The following is an 18,490-nucleotide window of genomic DNA, read 5'->3' on the forward strand; positions in this document are numbered from 1 at the left end:
CTCTTATCCAACCTCTCCTGCTGTAAGTCAGGATTGCGTCAGTGATAGAATGACAGCACTGTTGATGATTCAAGGGAGAGGCAGAGGTTAGACTTCCTAACCAATCGGAATTATTTTCAGCAAAATTGGTGTGTAACTTCTTTTGGCTGCTGCTACAGATAAAGTGTTGTGAAAATATCAACGGAAAATTGGAGATATTTTGCCAGCATGAGCATAAACAACATCTGCTTTCCTTGCCACGTTGTTGCCTTTAGCTTGCTCACTGATGCGAGATTCTACTTAAATCTGACTTGTATTGTGAAAAGTGATATGCAGATAAAATCAGTTTGGATCCAATTTGAGTTATTTTGTTATGTGTTTGCTTATCTTTTTTTTTTTTTTTTTTTGTGTGTTTGCTTATCTTTTTATGTGTGTGTATATATATATATATATATATATATATATATATATATATATATTATATATATATAATTTAAATTATATGCAAATAAAAATAAATAAATGCAGTTAACCCATATTTTAGACAAGAATGTAATATCTAAATCCATCAGTGTCTGTGTATGGCTGAGGTGTGAGTGCAGCAGTGAAGGGGTTAAACGCACAGCACAGCCAGTGCAATAATCTGCACTATTCCAGTGCCATTGTGGGAGTTTATCGGAATAATTTCACTGCGTAACATGTTTTTAAAGCCATTTAAACGCTCGTTTCTGTTCTCATATAGTTTGCATGTAAATTATCAACATTTTTGGAGATCCGTCACCATTATTCATGATCAAATTCAGGATGGAATGCAGGTTTGCATGCAAAAATTAAAAAATAAATGAAAAAATCTAAGTATTTGTTTCATATCCTTGGACCTTGGAGAATTTAAGCGCTTTTGGGTTTTTACAATTACTTTACATTTTAGTAGCTGCCTTTTCACCTGTTTGGAGAGCGCGTAAAAACACCACCCTCTTGATTATTTTCGTACCGGGAATATTTTGTCTAAAAAACGCTTTTGAGATGAGCAACGAGTGTTTTGAGCCGCGTTGGACATGTGCATTGCTGGCGATCCCTCAGAAGCCTGTTGGAGAGGAGCGCAACTTTGCTGCGTCTAGGAGATTCACCGGCGATCCATCATCTATCCAGCGCTGTGCAGGAACCACCGGGCGCGCAGGTGGACGCGGATCCCGTCGATTCCAGAGCTTAAACGAGGCTTGTTTGGAGTAATGCCGGGCTCTTGGATCTGGGGTGCGCTGGCCAGGTTGGTGTGGGTCTCCTTACTTGCGCCAAGCGTTTTGATGATGCTGCTTGTTCCCCCAGCATCTCTGGCACATCCACAGCCATGTCAGATTCTGAAGAGGATCGGACACACGGTGAGAGTCGGAGCTCTGCACCTGCAGCCTCGAGTGTTCAGGCTGGATTCCCTTAGAGGGAGAGATCCGGACTGGGAAGCAGACAGAGAAACGTGGGAAGAGTGGGACACGATCCCCCAAAGTGGGCACGAGAAAGGCTGGAGTGGTATCAGGACTAAGAGCTCAGTGAATAACCCCCACAAGGCCTCCAAAAGTAAAAGCGCACTCAAACAAGTGGGTACGGACGCTGTGTTTCTACCTCGAGACTCTGTTATACTCGCTACAGAGAGCCTGAATCGAGTGGCGGGGCTTTTACCCTACAACCTCAGCCTTGAGATAGTCATGGCCGTGGAAGCAGGACTTGGAGAATTACCTGCTTTCTCCTTTTCCTCGTCCTCTACACCTGCCTGCGCAGATCCCGCATCGTTCCTGCAAAGTGTTTGCCACACTGTCATCGTGCAAGGAGTTTCTGCCATCGTCGCGTTCCCACAGAACAGGGACGAACTGGTGATGTTGGAATTTATCACCACGACGCTACAGATTCCAGTCATCAGCGTCGTCCAGAGCGAAATCAAACGCCAGAGTCAGGTGTGTTTATTTTGTTATGAGAAATACTAATGTTAACATTTAGCATTGGTGTGCATATAGCTGCATATAGTTTCTGGAGCTCCGTTTCTTCATTTAGAAATTAGGGACTGCACTATACACAAGTACAATTAGAGGACACATGTTGAAATGTTTGGAACTGAGGAACTGGATTGAAAGCATGCATGAATGGTCAACTATTTTAGTAGTTATTTTAGGTTTCTGGATTATAAACAGTACACTGCAGACTCAGTAAATGAATCTATGATGTGCAACCTCCTGCTTTTCAAATAAATGTGTGTTTTCCCTTGTGATATGCATGTCAGATAGAAAAATAATGTATAGTTTATTAAATATATGATACAAATATTGACGATATCTTAGATTGAGAATGAGCTGAGAATATAGAATGATTTTAAGATCATATCAACACCCAAAATTGAATTTTCACTTACATCAGACCCTACATTTAACAAAAAATAATGATGTAGCTCAATAACACAGCTGTACAATGTTTTTCTTTTTTAAAATTAACATACACAAATACATACTACTTTTCATATTGCATGCATTTCTTAAGTTCCAAGTCCGTTATTTTATGACTTGGTTATTAAAATGTTATTAAAAGCTTATATTTTTAAGTTGCAGTGTTGGGGGGTGTAAGTCATAATGTAGTATATTTTTACAAACCGGTAAGTAAATTAAATTTGTCAAAACTAATGACAGTGTTGAGCATGTTTTATCCCGCACTCTTACAGATAAAGGTTCTTTATTGGTATCATTTCCAAGAAGAACCGTAAACATTAATGGAATCTTTCCATTGCATTATAGTGGAAGAAGAAGGTTCTTCAGATTAATAAAAAAAGAAGAAAGAAAGAAAGAAAGAAAGAAAGAAAGAAAAAAATAAATATCTTTTAAGAATATGTTCGTTAAGGAACCACCAAAATGGTTCTTTAATAGCTTTTTTGTTCTTTAATTATTTTTTTAAGAGTGCATGAGTGCTCATATTTAGAGCATACATCATAAATCCAGTGCTATGTATTATAGTACAACTGATGTTTTAAAGACTGGTATCAAATGTTCACTATATGCAGTATTTGCCTATGCTTAAATCTAACTAGAACTTAAGGTGTCTGGTGAAAGGGTGGGATGGCTTTTTGAAAATGGAATTGGAAGTTTGTTATGACACCTGTTGGATCAGTCTAAAGCACAAATAAAACAGCTATATAGGTGGTGACACACAGTGTCTGTTAAAAATGCATTTTGCTGTGCACCCTGAGGACTGCGCTGTTTGATATCTGATATTTTGATGTTAGCACCATCTTCTGGTCAGGTCTTGGTTTAGACAATCATGTGAGATTTATCAGATTTCTCTATGAGCTCAGAATCAGTGTCTGTTATCTGTCCAAATAGCAATTAGTCTCTCAATGTGCTCGTTACTGAGCCTTACTGATTTCTGTCGGAACAGGAATTGTGCTCATAGATGGTGGATAAATACAAAACTCATTGTTTTCAACTCAAAGGTTTCTGGGACCATTCCTTGGTCTTTATATATTTGGTTATTCTCAATACTTAAATCTTAAGTAAAAGTCAGACATACTGTTCATAAACAGAGATTTGTATGGTGAAATATGATGAAACGCCTTCAATTTATTTGATTGCATATCATTAAATAGTGGATGGAAGGAAAAAGGAAGAAAGAAAGGAAGGAAGGGAGGAAGGAAGGAAGGATGATTGTGTATATATATATATATATATATATATATATATATATATATATATATATATATATATAGGATGATTGTGATATATATAATGAATGCTAAAACAGCAAACATTTACCTTGTGTTACTGAATAGGAATCAAGACTTTAAAATGTGAAGAAAAAGGTCTACAGTTTGATGATGATGTAGTCATTTATTAAAAAACATCTCCTCTCTCTCTCTCTCTCTCTCTCTCTCTCTCTATCTCTCTATATATATATATATATATATATATATATATATATATATATATATATCTATTAATGAGTATCTTTAGTATTCATGCAATTTTATAGTACACTGAAGTACAATTTTCATTTTGAACATGTGTGTTTAGTAGTTTAATGAATTGGATGAATTGTTCATTTAGTAAAACATATATATATACATATATATATATTATTATTATTTTTTTATTTATTTTTTTTTTCAAAAGTTATGAACATTTTGGTCTTATTTTGCTTATCTTTTATGAAAAGGGTGGCAGTAATAATTTCCACTGTAACACAGGTGACAGTTAGATGTCTATATTATTAAAGACCACTCCAACAAATATATTATTTCACAACACTGGTGGTTTCATCATTTATCATTCCTAATTCCTTCTGGGATATTTTGAAGGTTTCAAGGTTATGAGAAGACAAACTGAAAGTCCATCAAGCCACTCTCCACAGGCCCGAAGAACTGGGGTGTATCAAATCACCCATCTTTACCCATTCATCTTCAAAGCTGCTGGAAACGCACATTTAATTGTATCACCCTCCAGTGCTTTTTTTATGACACAGCAGTAATATCTGGCTGTATCCCAGCTTGCAAATCATCTAATGACACGGGCTCCTTCAATATAAAACATACTCAGGATGATGTAGCCACTCAAAACCTCTTAAGTGTCTCTTCTTAACTTGTTAGTACTTATTACTCTCCCACCGGTTAGGCCAATTAGATTTCAAGACAACTCCTACTGAAAATAAGTCAGACTTTGTTTAGACATCTTGAGATGAAATCCCTGGAAAGCTTTTTCCTTAATCAATTCTGATTAGCCTGTTTTCTGCCATCTCATAATTGCAGCCCCAGGGGAAATTTAAATGGCTCGGCTAAACATTTCACCTGGCAGTGTCTGTTAAGGTCTTGATTTCCTTAGCAGGACAATGTCATGTTATTAATAGCTATTATATTATTAAAACATTGAGATCCCAGACCTCACGTAATTAATGTTTCTTGATGTCCTTAGTGGGCAACGTTTAGATGTTAATTCCATATTTGAAATACTCTACTTCCATATTTTGGTGGAAATGCATGAGATCAATAGAGTCCTGGTCAGGGTTGCCAGGTCTGTGTAACAAAACCAGCCCAACTGGTACTCAAAACTACTAACCACTAGCCCAATCACATTCCTGCTTTCAGGGATTCCACCTCAGTCTAAATCACATATCATCACACGGCAACAAAAATTGCGCTGGAAAATCACAGACTTGGCAACACGGCTCCTGATCATGCTAATGTCCTTCATCAAGTTACAGGAAAATCAAACAATAAATCAGTGTTTTGGTCCATTGGCCAATATTTCCTAACATTTATAAAACATAATTAACCAGATCATTGTAGTTAATTTTACAAGTTTTTTTCTTTGGACAGAGCAACATGATGCAGTCAAATGCAATTAATAAATGCAAGTTCCAAGCGTATGAGGATGCTAATTGAACGGATAAACAAAAAACTGACTATTTTCAGAGGATTTGTCAACTTTCAAATCTGTTGAACTAGTTTGAGATTCCAAAACAGATGTATTTCTATTTCCATGCATCATAAATGGAACCAGAGAGTGCTTAAAAGAAATTGTTTTCAGAAGCAAAGAATTGCGCACTTGGACATCGTGTTGGAAATCTTAATATTTGTTTTCCTCGGAGGAGAATCTGCTTTAGAAACGCAATCTGCAAACAGAAGGAGACTGTCCATCAAATCATGCATTTGTGATAAATATCTGTTGGGCTTAAAACACATGCCTTCCCTCTGTTTGGCAGACAGGAAGGGATGTGTAAAATCAGCTAGATAGAAATAGTAAATACACTGTGATGGCCTAAAAAGGCCAACTGCATTTATTAAAAGAAGCATTCACGGAATGTTGTAATTACTGTAATTACTAAAGATGACAACCAGGATGTTCTACTCTGGGCAGTTCATGTCCTCAAACTCAGAACGGCTATGCCATTTTAATACAGCCATGAATCATGATTTGATTCTTTGATTCCAGGTGAACTATTTGAAATTACCAGTTGACTAGTTGGATGTTTGACAAACAAGATCCATAATACTGTATCCATCTCTTTGTAATGATAACCTCATTTGTTTCTTCCCAAAACTCTCTCCATTTCCAGATGGCCATGCAAAACCCTCAAACCTCTCAAGCAGATCTCATCTTCTCCCTGCTGTCCATGAATAACTGGTATGAAGTCAGTCTGGTGATGTGTCAACAGATGAATATTTCAGACTTTGTTTTCTTGCTCCATAATAACTCCAAATTTCACCTGGGGACAGTTCTCAAGATATCCACCAATGGCAGCTCCAAAAGTGACTTTCAAATGTCCCTGCAAGTTCAACTAGAGTCCATTAAGGACTCAACATCTACTATAGTGACCTTTGGATGTGACATCAGGGATATAAGGAGAATCTTTACTACGATTGCAAAGTTTGGACTGATTGTACCTGATTACCACTGGATTATAGGAGACTCTCAGAATGTGGAGGTGTTGCGGACAGAGGGGCTGCCCATGGGTCTTCTTGCACATGGTGGTATGGGTGAGCCCTCGCTGGATCATTACGTCCAGGATGCTTTGGAGCTGGTGGCACGAGCGGTGGGATCAGCTACCATTGTGTCTCCAGAACTGGCGCTGATTCCTGGCATCACAAATTGCCTGGCAAGACTTGAGACTAAAAATCTCACATCAGGAACCTTTCTGTCCAGGTATTTGATTTGATGCACTGCTTGATATTTCGTAATATTTGTGATATTTCGTAATAGTTGTGGCGGTTGCTTGACACCAATTAGACACAATGGGAGATGCTATGCTTTTCTAAACTGGTGTGTGACCTCCTTTAACTTTTTCCCCGCCAGTGTTTTTTAAAATGTTGCCAGCCACTTCCAGCATTTTTGAGCATTTTCACAAAATTTTCATGGCCCCAGAATATTTTGTTGTATGAATATACAATATGTCAAAAGAAAGAACAGCACCTCTGCTTATTAACAAAACTAAATGTTTTATTCAAACTTCATGCATTCTTTTTTTGTCAAAAAATAATTTGATACATCTGGATCGGATTCAGAGCATTGATCAAAACATAGATGAAGTAGATCGCTTCCATCAACTTCCCCAAAGCTTCACAGTCTTAAACCACTTCCTGGGCTGACATTTCATTTAGTAAAATTGGACAGTTTTGATTTCTATGCTGTTTAACGCTTGATGATCATGTTAATTTAAATATGCATCTGCTTATATATGCAATCGTTGTTTCTGCTTCTTCTTCACTGTATTTTGATACAGAGATTTAGTACTCTTTCTGAAAATGTGTAATAGCGCCTCCTACTGTATACCACAAAAAGTCGAAAAATTCTGAGTTAAGAACAATTCTTTATTGGCATCTGTGATTCCATGAAGAACATTTAACTTCTGCACAACCTTTCCATGGCAATAAAGATTCTTTATAGTGGAAAAAGGCTAATTATTAAATTGTTCTTCACAAAATATATATATATATATATATATATATATATATATATATATATATATATATATATATATATATATATATATATATATATATATATATATATATAGTTATTCTATGACATCATGGTAAAACCTCCTTTTTGAAACCTTTATTTTTAAGAGTATGTCTTCTTTTGGTTTAAGTCTGCACAGAAGACAATCTCATAATGCATTTAAAAATAAAAAAAAAAAAAAAAAAGATTTTATCCAATATTTCGATGTGTAATGTTTTTATGCTTGTTAGAGTGTCTTGTCATCAGTTTAGCAATATGTTAAAATTAAACAAATACCAAACATACTGGAATTGAAAATTCCTGTGCACTTAAGGAGTGCTACTTGTGTGACACAAATACTTGCTGAGTAGGTAAAGTCTTCCAAATCAGTCATTAAATTCCATTTCATTTAAAATGGACAACAAGCCAGGAACTGAGCTACTCTTGCAATATCCACCGGCCTTTAAGAAAGATTAGTTTTCACATGATGTAAAATACCCAGAAACATTACTGAACATGAATTACATTTAAAAAATAATAAATATAATAATAAAAATAAAAATAGAGAGAGAGAATTATATAGTGAAGAATTATATAGTGACTTTTGATAATCTGGGACTGGAATACTGCACGTCTGCATATTCTATAAGGATTATCCTCTTTATCCACAGTCGAGAGGGTTTTTTTCTGAATATGTCAACAGAATTGAGCAAAAAGCAAACAAAACATTGTCATAGTGAGCATGAAAAGGCTGCGGTTAGTGCTATGAAAAGCAGTAAGACACGACATTAGCCTGGTGGCAAACACGCTCATAGAGACAGCATATCAAGAGCGTTTTCTCGAACACTGCACTGTCAGGAAACAACTCCGCCAACTTCCAAGCAAACTACCTCAGGGCTTAAATTTCACATACTCAGCACTTCTATCATTACTGATTTAAAAGAGTTACCGTTAGCTACACCACTGCAGAAAAAAAAAAAGAAAAAGAAAACTAAATTGAAGATAGAATGGTAATAAGACGGTAGTAATATACCCTAAACTGAAAGGTCAGTCAAGTAGCTAAATAGCACTTCTTACCCACCGGGAAGTGGGTTCACTGTGAGATTGAAGCATTAAAGATAAAATGATAAGACATTCACATATTTAACTTCTGTGATGCTACATATTTTCAAGTGCAATAGAATATATCCAGTAAAAATAATCAGTGTTAAGGAAGCTAATATGAGCTTTTAGATTTCCAAGTTAATAATCTGAGACGGTTAATCTACATATAAATGCTAGTAGAAAAAGTAACATCATCAACTGGAGCCGTTTGAGTGGCAGTATATTATATCATACAATATAGCCTAGTTTATCTTTTGCAATTGGAAAAGTATTTATGTGGTACAAAAACAACAACAACAACAAATGTCACCATTTTATTTTTTGTTAGCTATTTACACAAAGTCTACATTGTGGGAGATACTGTTCAAATACATTTAAAAACTCCAAGTCTGTTGTTTTAGAGAAATGTGCACTGATGTATAGTTCAAAGTAAAGATCCGTTCTCACCAAGATTAATAACTATAATGATAACTATATTAGCGTTCGCACAATAACATTCTGTTTACACTCTAAAAAATATAACTCAGTGCTGGGTAAAATATGGACAAGCACAGAGACTTTAAATTATTGTTTAAAAATTACTATATGGCTGGCTGAAAATGAGCCCAGAATAGTTTGTAAATTAAAAATTAGAAACATAATTTCTAGAGGCATCAGCAATAATCGGAAGGTGAACATTTATTAATAAGCCATTTAAAAATATATATTAATTTATTATTTATCCAACTTATTAAGAAATGTCTATTTATTGAACATATGAATAAATGTTAATTTCCAACCTATTTTGGGTTCATTTTAAGCAAGAAATATACAGTAATTTTTAAGCAATAGTTGAGTTAAATACAACTAAAAATAAAACATTTAACCAAACTGCTGGGTCAAAACCACATATTTGCTGGCTTTGTCCTTATCTCACCCAGCGATAGGTTGTTTTTAACCCAGCATTTTTAGAGTGTATTATGTGTGCTGCAGTTTTGTCGTCTGCCACTTTAAATGCTTGGATGGATTCTGATCGGTTGTTCATCAGCTGGAGAAAAAAACATTCTGAATGTGAATGATATTGTTTCTCTGTGTCGTTATCGTTAAAGCTGTGATGAGGAATTCCCTAATCTCAAAGAATTTGAACAATTATTTAAACTTTATAGTTATCCTCGGTGTGAACGAACCTTTAGATCAGACACATTTTGTTGTAAAAGTAAATCAGGTTCAGTTTTCTTTGACATTGCATTTGTCAGAATAAAGATTGCAATAATATATGATTTTCTTATATTTTTAGATTCATGCCCAGCACGTCTTTTGACGGCCTAAGTGGCTACATCAATGTTCAGGAGGAATCAACCATAATCTCTGAAAGCCATCACTTCATCTGGAATCTCCAGCAGGACCCAATAGGCAAGCCCATGTGGACGCGCCTCGGCAGCTGGAAGCAGGGCAAAGTGGTTATGGATTACGGAGTTTGGCCTAATAAGAGACAGTCTCAGGCAGGAGCGGACTGGCGGCATTCCTCGCGTCTACACTTGCGTGTCGTCACCCTGGTAGAACATCCATTTGTCTTCACCCGAGACGTTGATGAAGAAGGCTTGTGCCCGGCTGGCCAGCTGTGCCTTGACCCCCTAACAAATGACACAGCCTTATTGGAAAGCCTTTTTCAGGGTTTGCAAGGTGCCAACGACAGCGTCCCCATGGAGTTTAAAAAATGTTGTTATGGATATTGCATTGATCTTTTGGAGAAGCTGGCGGAGGACATGAGGTTTGACTTTGACCTCTATATCGTGGGAGATGGGAAATATGGAGCTTACAAAAATGGTCGCTGGACGGGGCTGGTCGGGGACCTCATGAGCGGAGCGGCACATCTGGCCGTCACTTCGTTTAGCATCAACTCAGCACGCAGTCAGGTCATCGACTTCACCAGCCCCTTCTTCTCCACCAGTCTGGGAATCCTCGTCAGGACTATGGATACGGCCGCACCTATCGGGGCCTTCATGTGGCCCCTGCACTGGAGTATGTGGCTGGGGATATTTGTGTCTTTACACGTGACGGCCGTGTTCCTGACCTTGTACGAGTGGAAAAGCCCTTTCGGCATGACTCCGAGGGGAAGGAACAGGGACCGTGTCTTTTCTTTCTCCTCTGCGCTAAACGTTTGCTACGCAATCTTATTCGGCAGGACTGGCGCCATTAAACCGCCAAAGTGTTGGACCGGCAGATTCCTCATGAACCTCTGGGCCATTTTCTGTTTGTTCTGCCTTTCCACATACACGGCTAATCTCGCCGCTGTCATGGTTGGTGAGAAAACCTATGAGCAACTCTCAGGTATACATGATCCCAAGGTAAGAGCAAATTGTGTTTATCATTTTCAAATTATTTCAATGACTGGCAGGCTTAGAGGTTACAAATATACTTCCTGGTTAATGAAACCAGTCCTCTTGCTTTTCAAGCTCCACCATCCATCACAAGGTTTCCGCTTTGGAACCGTTCGGGAGAGCAGCGCTGAGGACTATGTGAAAAAAAGCTTCCCAGAGATGTATGAATACATGAGACGATATAATGTCCCTGCAACCCCTGATGGGATAGATCTTCTTAAGTAAGTGGTAATCGTTATTGCAAAGTGGCATCGATCATTGAAGCTGCAATAATTTGCTGGATGCCCTCTACCATGTCCTTCTTAGATGGCTTTGGCCTTCTTGCAGTGTCAGGCAAATCCATGTGGTTTCGCTGTATAAGACTGGGAATGAATAGACTTGATTAATGTTTAGACTGTGTTGAAAACACACATTCCTACTGATTTAATGATCTGGGTGGCTGCATAGTACAGAGCACATGACATGCAAGAAAAAATGAATGAATTTTTACTAATTCGTTCCCTCGATGTACTAAAACATGCACACAATTACTATTTAGTTCCCCCGATTTTGCTAAATCATGTGCACAATTTACTAATTTGTTCTCTCGATTTATAAATAGTGTGCACGATTTTACAAATCGAGGGAACAAATTAGACAATACATGCAAAACATATATTCCTTCATTGCGAAGTATACATTCTAAATATCAAGCAATAAAATTAGACAATACATGCAAAACATATATTCCTATTTTAAATGCAAGATGTCAGATGTTTATAACTGAAAATATATTTTCAGAAATATATTTAATCATTTATGTTCAATTATTTTCAATTTGTCCAAAATATATTTTTAAAAAAATGATTTTGCATTTACTCAAATAATTATATTGCCCATTTTGTAATATATTTTTGCATTTAAATGTTTAAATATATTTATATATTGAATATAAATATATTTAGCATTTATTGAAAAATATTATTTTTCATTGTACTGTTTACAAATGTATTGACATATGCGAATCAAAACAACAGAGATGTGCTGGAGAACAACAATCCGTGTTGGGGAAGCAAGCAGGTAATTTCTGTTATGCCGTACCTCTTGAACCCTTAAAATAAAATGAAAAGTAGGCTTGTGCTGTAATGTAGGGAAGTTTTTTTGACAAGGGGAGGGCACTTAAGCCAAAAGATTTGCGAGCTAAAGTTGTTTTGCTGTTATTTGAGTGAGTTTTATTTGCTGAGTGTTATTTGCTTATTGATGGATGGACAGCACTGAAAATGTAGGACATGGAAAACAATGACAACTTGATCATGAGTAAAGTAAAGTAACTTTAAAGTAAAGTAAATAAAATTTTGTTTGTTGTTTTTTTTTTTTTTTTTTTTTTTTTTTTTTTTTTATTTAAAGTAGTTAGGGACCCCAACCCCAAAAATAGGATACTTATTAATACTTTTTTTTTAATCATTTAATTTATTTTAATAATTGCAGAAATAACCCAAGCACATAAGCCTGTGCCAAGATTCTCCAGATGTCACTTGAGTGTTCGACAGGCCACGCTTAACTAAATTTAGAAGAGGTTTTCCTCCTTTCATATCCTCTGTTGCAAGTCTGAAACTCCTCTTTTGAGTTTCCACAACCTTCGGGACATGATTTGGTGCAGTCCTCAAATCAGACCGCATACTCCAAAATATTGCCACAGTGTATAATTCCTTCAAACAGGGCAAAATTAATAGATTTCAGGAGAAGCAGATGAAATGTGCAATATTTTCCTAAGAAGGTTAGCCAGGTCTCTCTTTTTAAATCAATCCACCACGTGTTTTTTCAAGATAACATACATTTCAAATCGCATAGGATAAACAAGAATGTAACTGCTAGTAAATTGGCCTTCTGTGTTCCCTTCTGCAAGTGTGTAGGTATCAAATCATCAAAACCAAGTTCATATTGTGACAACATTGTATTTCCATAGACAAAATGTCTGAATGCAGCAAATAGATGTGTCATTATATAATAGCAAACTGTCTGATGCCATTCCAGGGATGATCCCCAAAAGCTGGATGCTTTTATAATGGACAAAGCACTTTTAGACTATGAAGTGTCTATTGATGCAGACTGCAAGATGCTGACAGTGGGAAAGCCTTTTGCGATTGAAGGCCAGTAAATGAATGCTTCTCACTTGTTATTGTTTCTAAGTTATGGAGTGAATGAACTACTGTGCACATGCTGATAAAAATATATATTTCCCATCCGTTTACAGGCTATGGCATTGGCCTCAAACAGAACTCTCCTCTCACCTCAAATATCTCTGAGCTGGTCAGTCAGTACAAATCTGATGGATTTATGGACATGCTGCATGACAAGTGGTATAAAGTGGTACCCTGCGGTAAAAGAAGCTTCGCAGTCACAGAGGTGAGTCTGATACAAACTCAGAAATCAGAGATGCTATCATTTTGATGATGTCCACTCAAGAAAGTGGATCTATCTAAATAGTTTGATGACACATTTCCTATCGAATCAGGAGTGGCATATAGAAGGGGCTGTCTATTTTTAAGGACTGAAAATATCAACTTTTTAAAATTTATTTGTGTTAAGGGGCCGTTCACACAGAATTAGTTTTTCCATTCCAGTTCACTACTTTTCCATAGTTTTTCTATCGCATTTTACATAATTTGCCATGTCTCGCACATGAGCGTCCCATTTTTAAGATGCCGTGTCAAGTTAAAAGAATTTCACATTTTACACGCAGCGCCATTCATTAACATTAGCTCCAGAACCTGGACCAATCAGAAGACCCCGGAGGCAGGGCAAGTGCTGTATGTTTTTGTTTACAGTTACAAGCTGCACTTGTTTAAAACCATTAATGAGTGCTTTGTCTCGCATTTTACATGCAAAGACGTGTTCTGTGTGAACTGCCCCTTGGATTTAAAAAAATATATATATAATAATTAAGTAAAGATGTATTTTATTATTATTATTATTATTATTATATAAATGTTTGGGGTCTGTAAGATTTTTTTTTTTAAAGTTGTTCTGCTACATACTTTTTTGGAAACCTAGACGCATCTTTTAAGGATTGTTCGATAAATAGAAAGTTCAAAAGATTATTGTTTATTTGCAATCTTTTGTAAATATTTTAAGACTATAAATGTCTTTATTGTAATTTTTTTTCAATTTAATGTGTCCTTGTTGATTTTGTTTGTTTGTTTTTGTTTTCAAAAGAAAAAAAAAGTGTACTGACAACTTTTGAATTGTATATGTATATAGAGAGGATTATATTGGTTTGTATATTTTATACACACACACACACAAACTTGTTTCATGCCACATTAAATGCTGCTACTTTTAATCCTAAATTTGACAACTAAACACAAAATTGTACTCTAATGATAAGTTACTCCATTAATTTGCTTCCTTTTTCAGATCTCGCTTTCACCATCATTTACTAACCCCTGAATCATTCTAATCATGCATTATTTTCTTTCTTCATTCACAAATGTATTGTTTGCTTGTTCAGTTGAGTTAGGGATTTGAGAGCTCTGGTGAAGAGGAACGTTTTCAGAGGATAATAACTATGATTTGTTCCTCGTAGAAGACTTGAGTGCACAAGTCATTCAAACTACTTCTGTGATGGTTTAATGGTGTTAATCTTTCTTTGCCATTAAAAATGTCTACTTATATAGATATCTCATTTTGTGTCTTACAGAATAAGCTAAACAATATGGAGTTTTATGGAACTAAATACTGACCAAATTTCATTCATGGCTGAACTATTCCTCTTTTCTAACCTTGACTTTCTGTTGTCATCCTCAGACGTTACAGATGGGGATAAAGCACTTCTCAGGGTTATTTGTCATGCTGTGCGTTGGAGTGGCCCTGTCTCTGCTCACCACACTGGGTGAACACATCGTCCATCGCTGGCTGATACCCAGAATGCAGCAGTCATCACAACATAAATACTGGCTTCACACTAGTCAAGTAAGTTCATTTGCACAATTCCACGCTGGTTATATTACACATAATTACATGTCATCTTAGTGACTCGTTGAAGCATTAAAGGAAAGCTTTGCTCATTACTCACTTTGTAATTCTCAACACCACTTTTCTTTAATAGCACTTAATTTAATTGTTTTTTTCAGCGATTACATCGAGCACTTAACCCGACTTTCAAAGAAGACAAATTACAGACGGTTGCAAAACCGGAGAAAAGGTAAACTGCTTTCATAACAAATGAACTTTTAAATAATGTCTAGCATTCAAGCAACATCGAAGTGCTAAAGTAGTGTCATTCTCAGGAAACTTTGCTGTTTCAAAGCATTATAAAAAATGAAATCTAAATGGATTGATCTTTCTGACATCATATGAATCAAACTAAATAAAGTTTATCTTACAAGCTTTACCAGTATTTTGTTGTAAGTCCTTTAATATGCTTTACGTATAACTATATTTCCCTTTCATTCGGTCACTATGACTCATGTCGTGACCGATGTATTGGGATCTCGCTTAGTGAGACCAGTCCACTTCAAGTGTAAACTAAACAAGCCAATGCATACTGGCATGTGATGATTGCATCCAGCTGCCACTGATCACAACTCGAGTATAATTAGGCAGCAGGTGCAATGCATACTCAGCTTTGGTACGTAGAGATGGTACGTAGACCAGACACAAAGCTTGATGAATCCGTGAGAATCCGTGAGAACCAGTAGAGGGCTGGGTTCCATATGTAGAGACCTAAGTGGATCCCATATGTGTAAAGCCCACGGTGTAGCCTCAGAGCCCGTGTTTCCCCGGCAGACTTCTGCCATTTCCAAGAGGGTTACAATCACCTCTAATCTTTCATATGCTCCTAAACGGTTGTTCAAATGTGTAAGTGCTTCCGAAACCTCCTTCGGGAAGGATGGGGCTTCTGCAATGTTCCTGTTCCAAGTGGAACGGGTACATTTTCCCAGTATTTTCCCATTTCACTGAGTGGGTAGTGCTACGACAACGGAGACTGGTCTTCTTGTTGCGAGCCCTGGTCTACACCAAAAAGAGGGCACAGGAGGCTCGCACAGTACACTGGAAGAGACAGCATCCATGGCGCTTTGGTAGGGATCCCAATTTATCACGAATGACTCGTAGTGACTGACTGAAAGGGAACGTCTTGGTTACGTATGTAATCCTTGTTCCCTGAAGCAGAGAACGGAGATGTCACGTCCCAATACTGTACCACTGCTGAGCTCGGCTCCTCAGCCAGTGCCAGTATATAATAATATGCATTGGCTCATTATTTACACTCGAAGTGGATTGATCTCTCTAAGCGATATCCCAATTTGTCGGTCACAATGTGACTTCTCCATTCCCTTCTCAGTGAGACGTTTCTTTAAAGTACTGTTCACTTCTGATATATTATTTGTAATTAAAGACATCTTTAAAGCCAGTGTTATTTATATATTATTATTTATTATTAAGAATTTCGTTTTTTTGTTTGTTTGTTTTTTGTTTTTGTTTTTTTATTCCTATTTAGCTTTATTTTTATTTCAGTTTTGGTTTTAATAATTTAAGAACATTAGCTTAGGCTACATTTCTAAAATACATGTAGGTTTTTTTTTTTTTTTTAAGTTCAAGTATTTAATCTAATGGTTTGATATTGATATTTCATTTCAGCTTTATTTTAATTAAAAAAGCACTTGCTGCTATTTTTCATGCAATTATAATGAACAGGAACTTTCAAGCTTCAAAAATGACATAAATCACCATAAAAGTAGCACATCTTTTAAAGTCATTATTTGTTGATCTTTGTCAGATTAGTTTTGTGAAAGATTTGACTTACTAGAACACGTAATTCATGACAGCTGCATCTCTCATGAACATGCCATGGAAATCTAGGTTAGATGTGAAGATTTTAAGCTATTATATGGCTTCAGAACACTTGGTATAAACAAATAAAAACAGATCAGTTTTGTTGCATATGCATGGAAAGACCAGTCAAAATTGAGAAAAACTAGAATAACTATAACTTTCCATGACATACTTACAATTCTATACTGATAATGTGGTATCGTTCTTGTTCCGATTACTGCAATGTTGGAAACAACCAACAAATGCCCTTGAACTCTTTGGGAACCTCCAACTGCAACAGACGAAAACTGTCCAGTCAAGAGGGACAACAAAATGACCTGCAATGTTCTCACTGTAAAGAGCTGCTGTCCCCACAGGACAAGAGACAGCTTCCGTTACAGGCCACATCGAACGGAAGAACCGATTTGCTGGGCCTTTCCCAGAACCCCATAGTACAGGAACTGACAGACCTGGAAACACAAATCCAGCTTATCAAAAAGCAACTACAGCTTGCCATGAAGAAGAAAAAAGAGCTGGAACAGTATCAGAAGACAAAGACTTCAACCGAGTCCTAGACTCGTGGGAGATTTAGCTGGAGTTTTATGGGTTACATTGTTCAAAGGCTTGGACCTACCAGCTGATTATTTCAATTGCGGCTCCTGAGGGAAGCAAGACTTTCTTTATACATTCACACAAGTGTTTTTTTTTTTTTTTTTTTTTTTTTTTTTTTTTTTTTTTTGATTCCTCATTGAACTGAAGTTGAAGAAAAAGAACAGAAGAGAAGAAATGAAGTCAGATATAAATATTGGATATAAGCAGTGTGTATTTCTATATTCCCAGAAGTTAAATTCTGAGGATACTTTGTTTTTACGTGGCGACATGGAAAATGTCAGTGAATAACTACTTAAATGGAAGACATTTATGTGTCAAAATGACATTTATTTAAGGTGTCAAACTGTGATGTATGATAGCATCTCCTGCATATTTTTACACAGACCTGAGAACGTTTTTTAGGAAGAAAGCCGTGCTGTCATCTCTGGAGTTGTAACGAGAAAGTGTTAACCTTGAATTGTTATGTTTCTATGAATTAAAATGGCTTTTAGATATATGTCTGTGAGATTAACTTATTTCAAGTCTTCTTAAATTAGTTTCAAGTGTTGTTATGTATTAAATTGAATTGTATGTGTTATTTATTAATGGAGGCGGGTGTATTTTTTTTTATTATATAGTTTTGAGTTTTAATATAATTTTTAGTTTTTTGTTTTTTTAAAGTAACATTTATAAACGAACAACAAAACTGTGTTGAATATCTTAATTTTAAAGGAGTCATGGAAGCAGTTTTAGATTTGTATATATTGTTTCTCAGGGCTAGCTCATTAAGTTTGCACCGGTGTTGGTGTTTTTTTTTTTTGTTTATTTTTTCTTTTTTCACTAAAAAAAAAGGTACAATTGTAAAAATAATAGTAATAATAGTTACCTCTTGCAGAAACAGAAGTAGACACCCACTGCTGTGATTGGCTAACTTTGTTGCACTGTATCCATGCCCTACCTTACAGCATGTCATGTTTTGATACTCAGGATGGCAAGTACTGTGATAGAGACGTATATGCAGCCTTGGATAGTAACTGATTACATGTAATCAGGATTACTGTAAGTAATCAAATTCCAAAAAATAAGTACTTGTAATTCAATTATTTTAATATACTTGAATCAGACTACAGTTACTTGATTGATAACATGATCACATATTATTAACACAGTGGGAATAAATGTTTGGATTCTCTAAAATTCATT

General features: G+C 36.1%; 1 protein-coding gene across 1 annotated transcript; it reads left to right on the forward strand.

The window, feature by feature from the left end:
* Nucleotides 1–570: 570 nt before the first annotated feature.
* Nucleotides 571–17,804, forward strand: LOC109074899 (glutamate receptor ionotropic, NMDA 3A-like). The gene is made up of 9 exons (XM_042732057.1): nucleotides 571–1,916; nucleotides 6,034–6,644; nucleotides 9,820–10,870; nucleotides 10,979–11,124; nucleotides 12,917–13,032; nucleotides 13,137–13,288; nucleotides 14,690–14,854; nucleotides 15,016–15,087; nucleotides 16,936–17,804. Exons 1-9 carry the CDS (start codon nucleotides 1,209–1,211, stop codon nucleotides 17,269–17,271), a joined length of 3,357 nt encoding a protein of 1,118 aa, XP_042587991.1. The 5' UTR covers nucleotides 571–1,208; the 3' UTR covers nucleotides 17,272–17,804.
* Nucleotides 17,805–18,490: the final 686 nt, after the last annotated feature.

Source organism: Cyprinus carpio, chromosome B10, assembly GCF_018340385.1.
Source record: "Cyprinus carpio isolate SPL01 chromosome B10, ASM1834038v1, whole genome shotgun sequence".
In the NCBI taxonomy this organism is placed as follows: Eukaryota; Metazoa; Chordata; class Actinopteri; order Cypriniformes; family Cyprinidae; genus Cyprinus; species Cyprinus carpio.

Excerpts from the sequence above, each read along its gene's own strand:
- LOC109074899 (XM_042732057.1), top strand. The coding sequence starts at position 1,209 with ATGCCGGGCTCTTGGATCTGGGGTGCGCTGGCCAGGTTGGTGTGGGTC. Across the intron at positions 11,125-12,916 it reads GATGGGATAGATCTTCTTAA|GGATGATCCCCAAAAGCTGG; the intron begins GTAAGTGGTAAT and ends ATGCCATTCCAG. Across the intron at positions 15,088-16,935 it reads TTGCAAAACCGGAGAAAAGG|TGCAATGTTGGAAACAACCA; the intron begins TAAACTGCTTTC and ends TGTTCCGATTAC.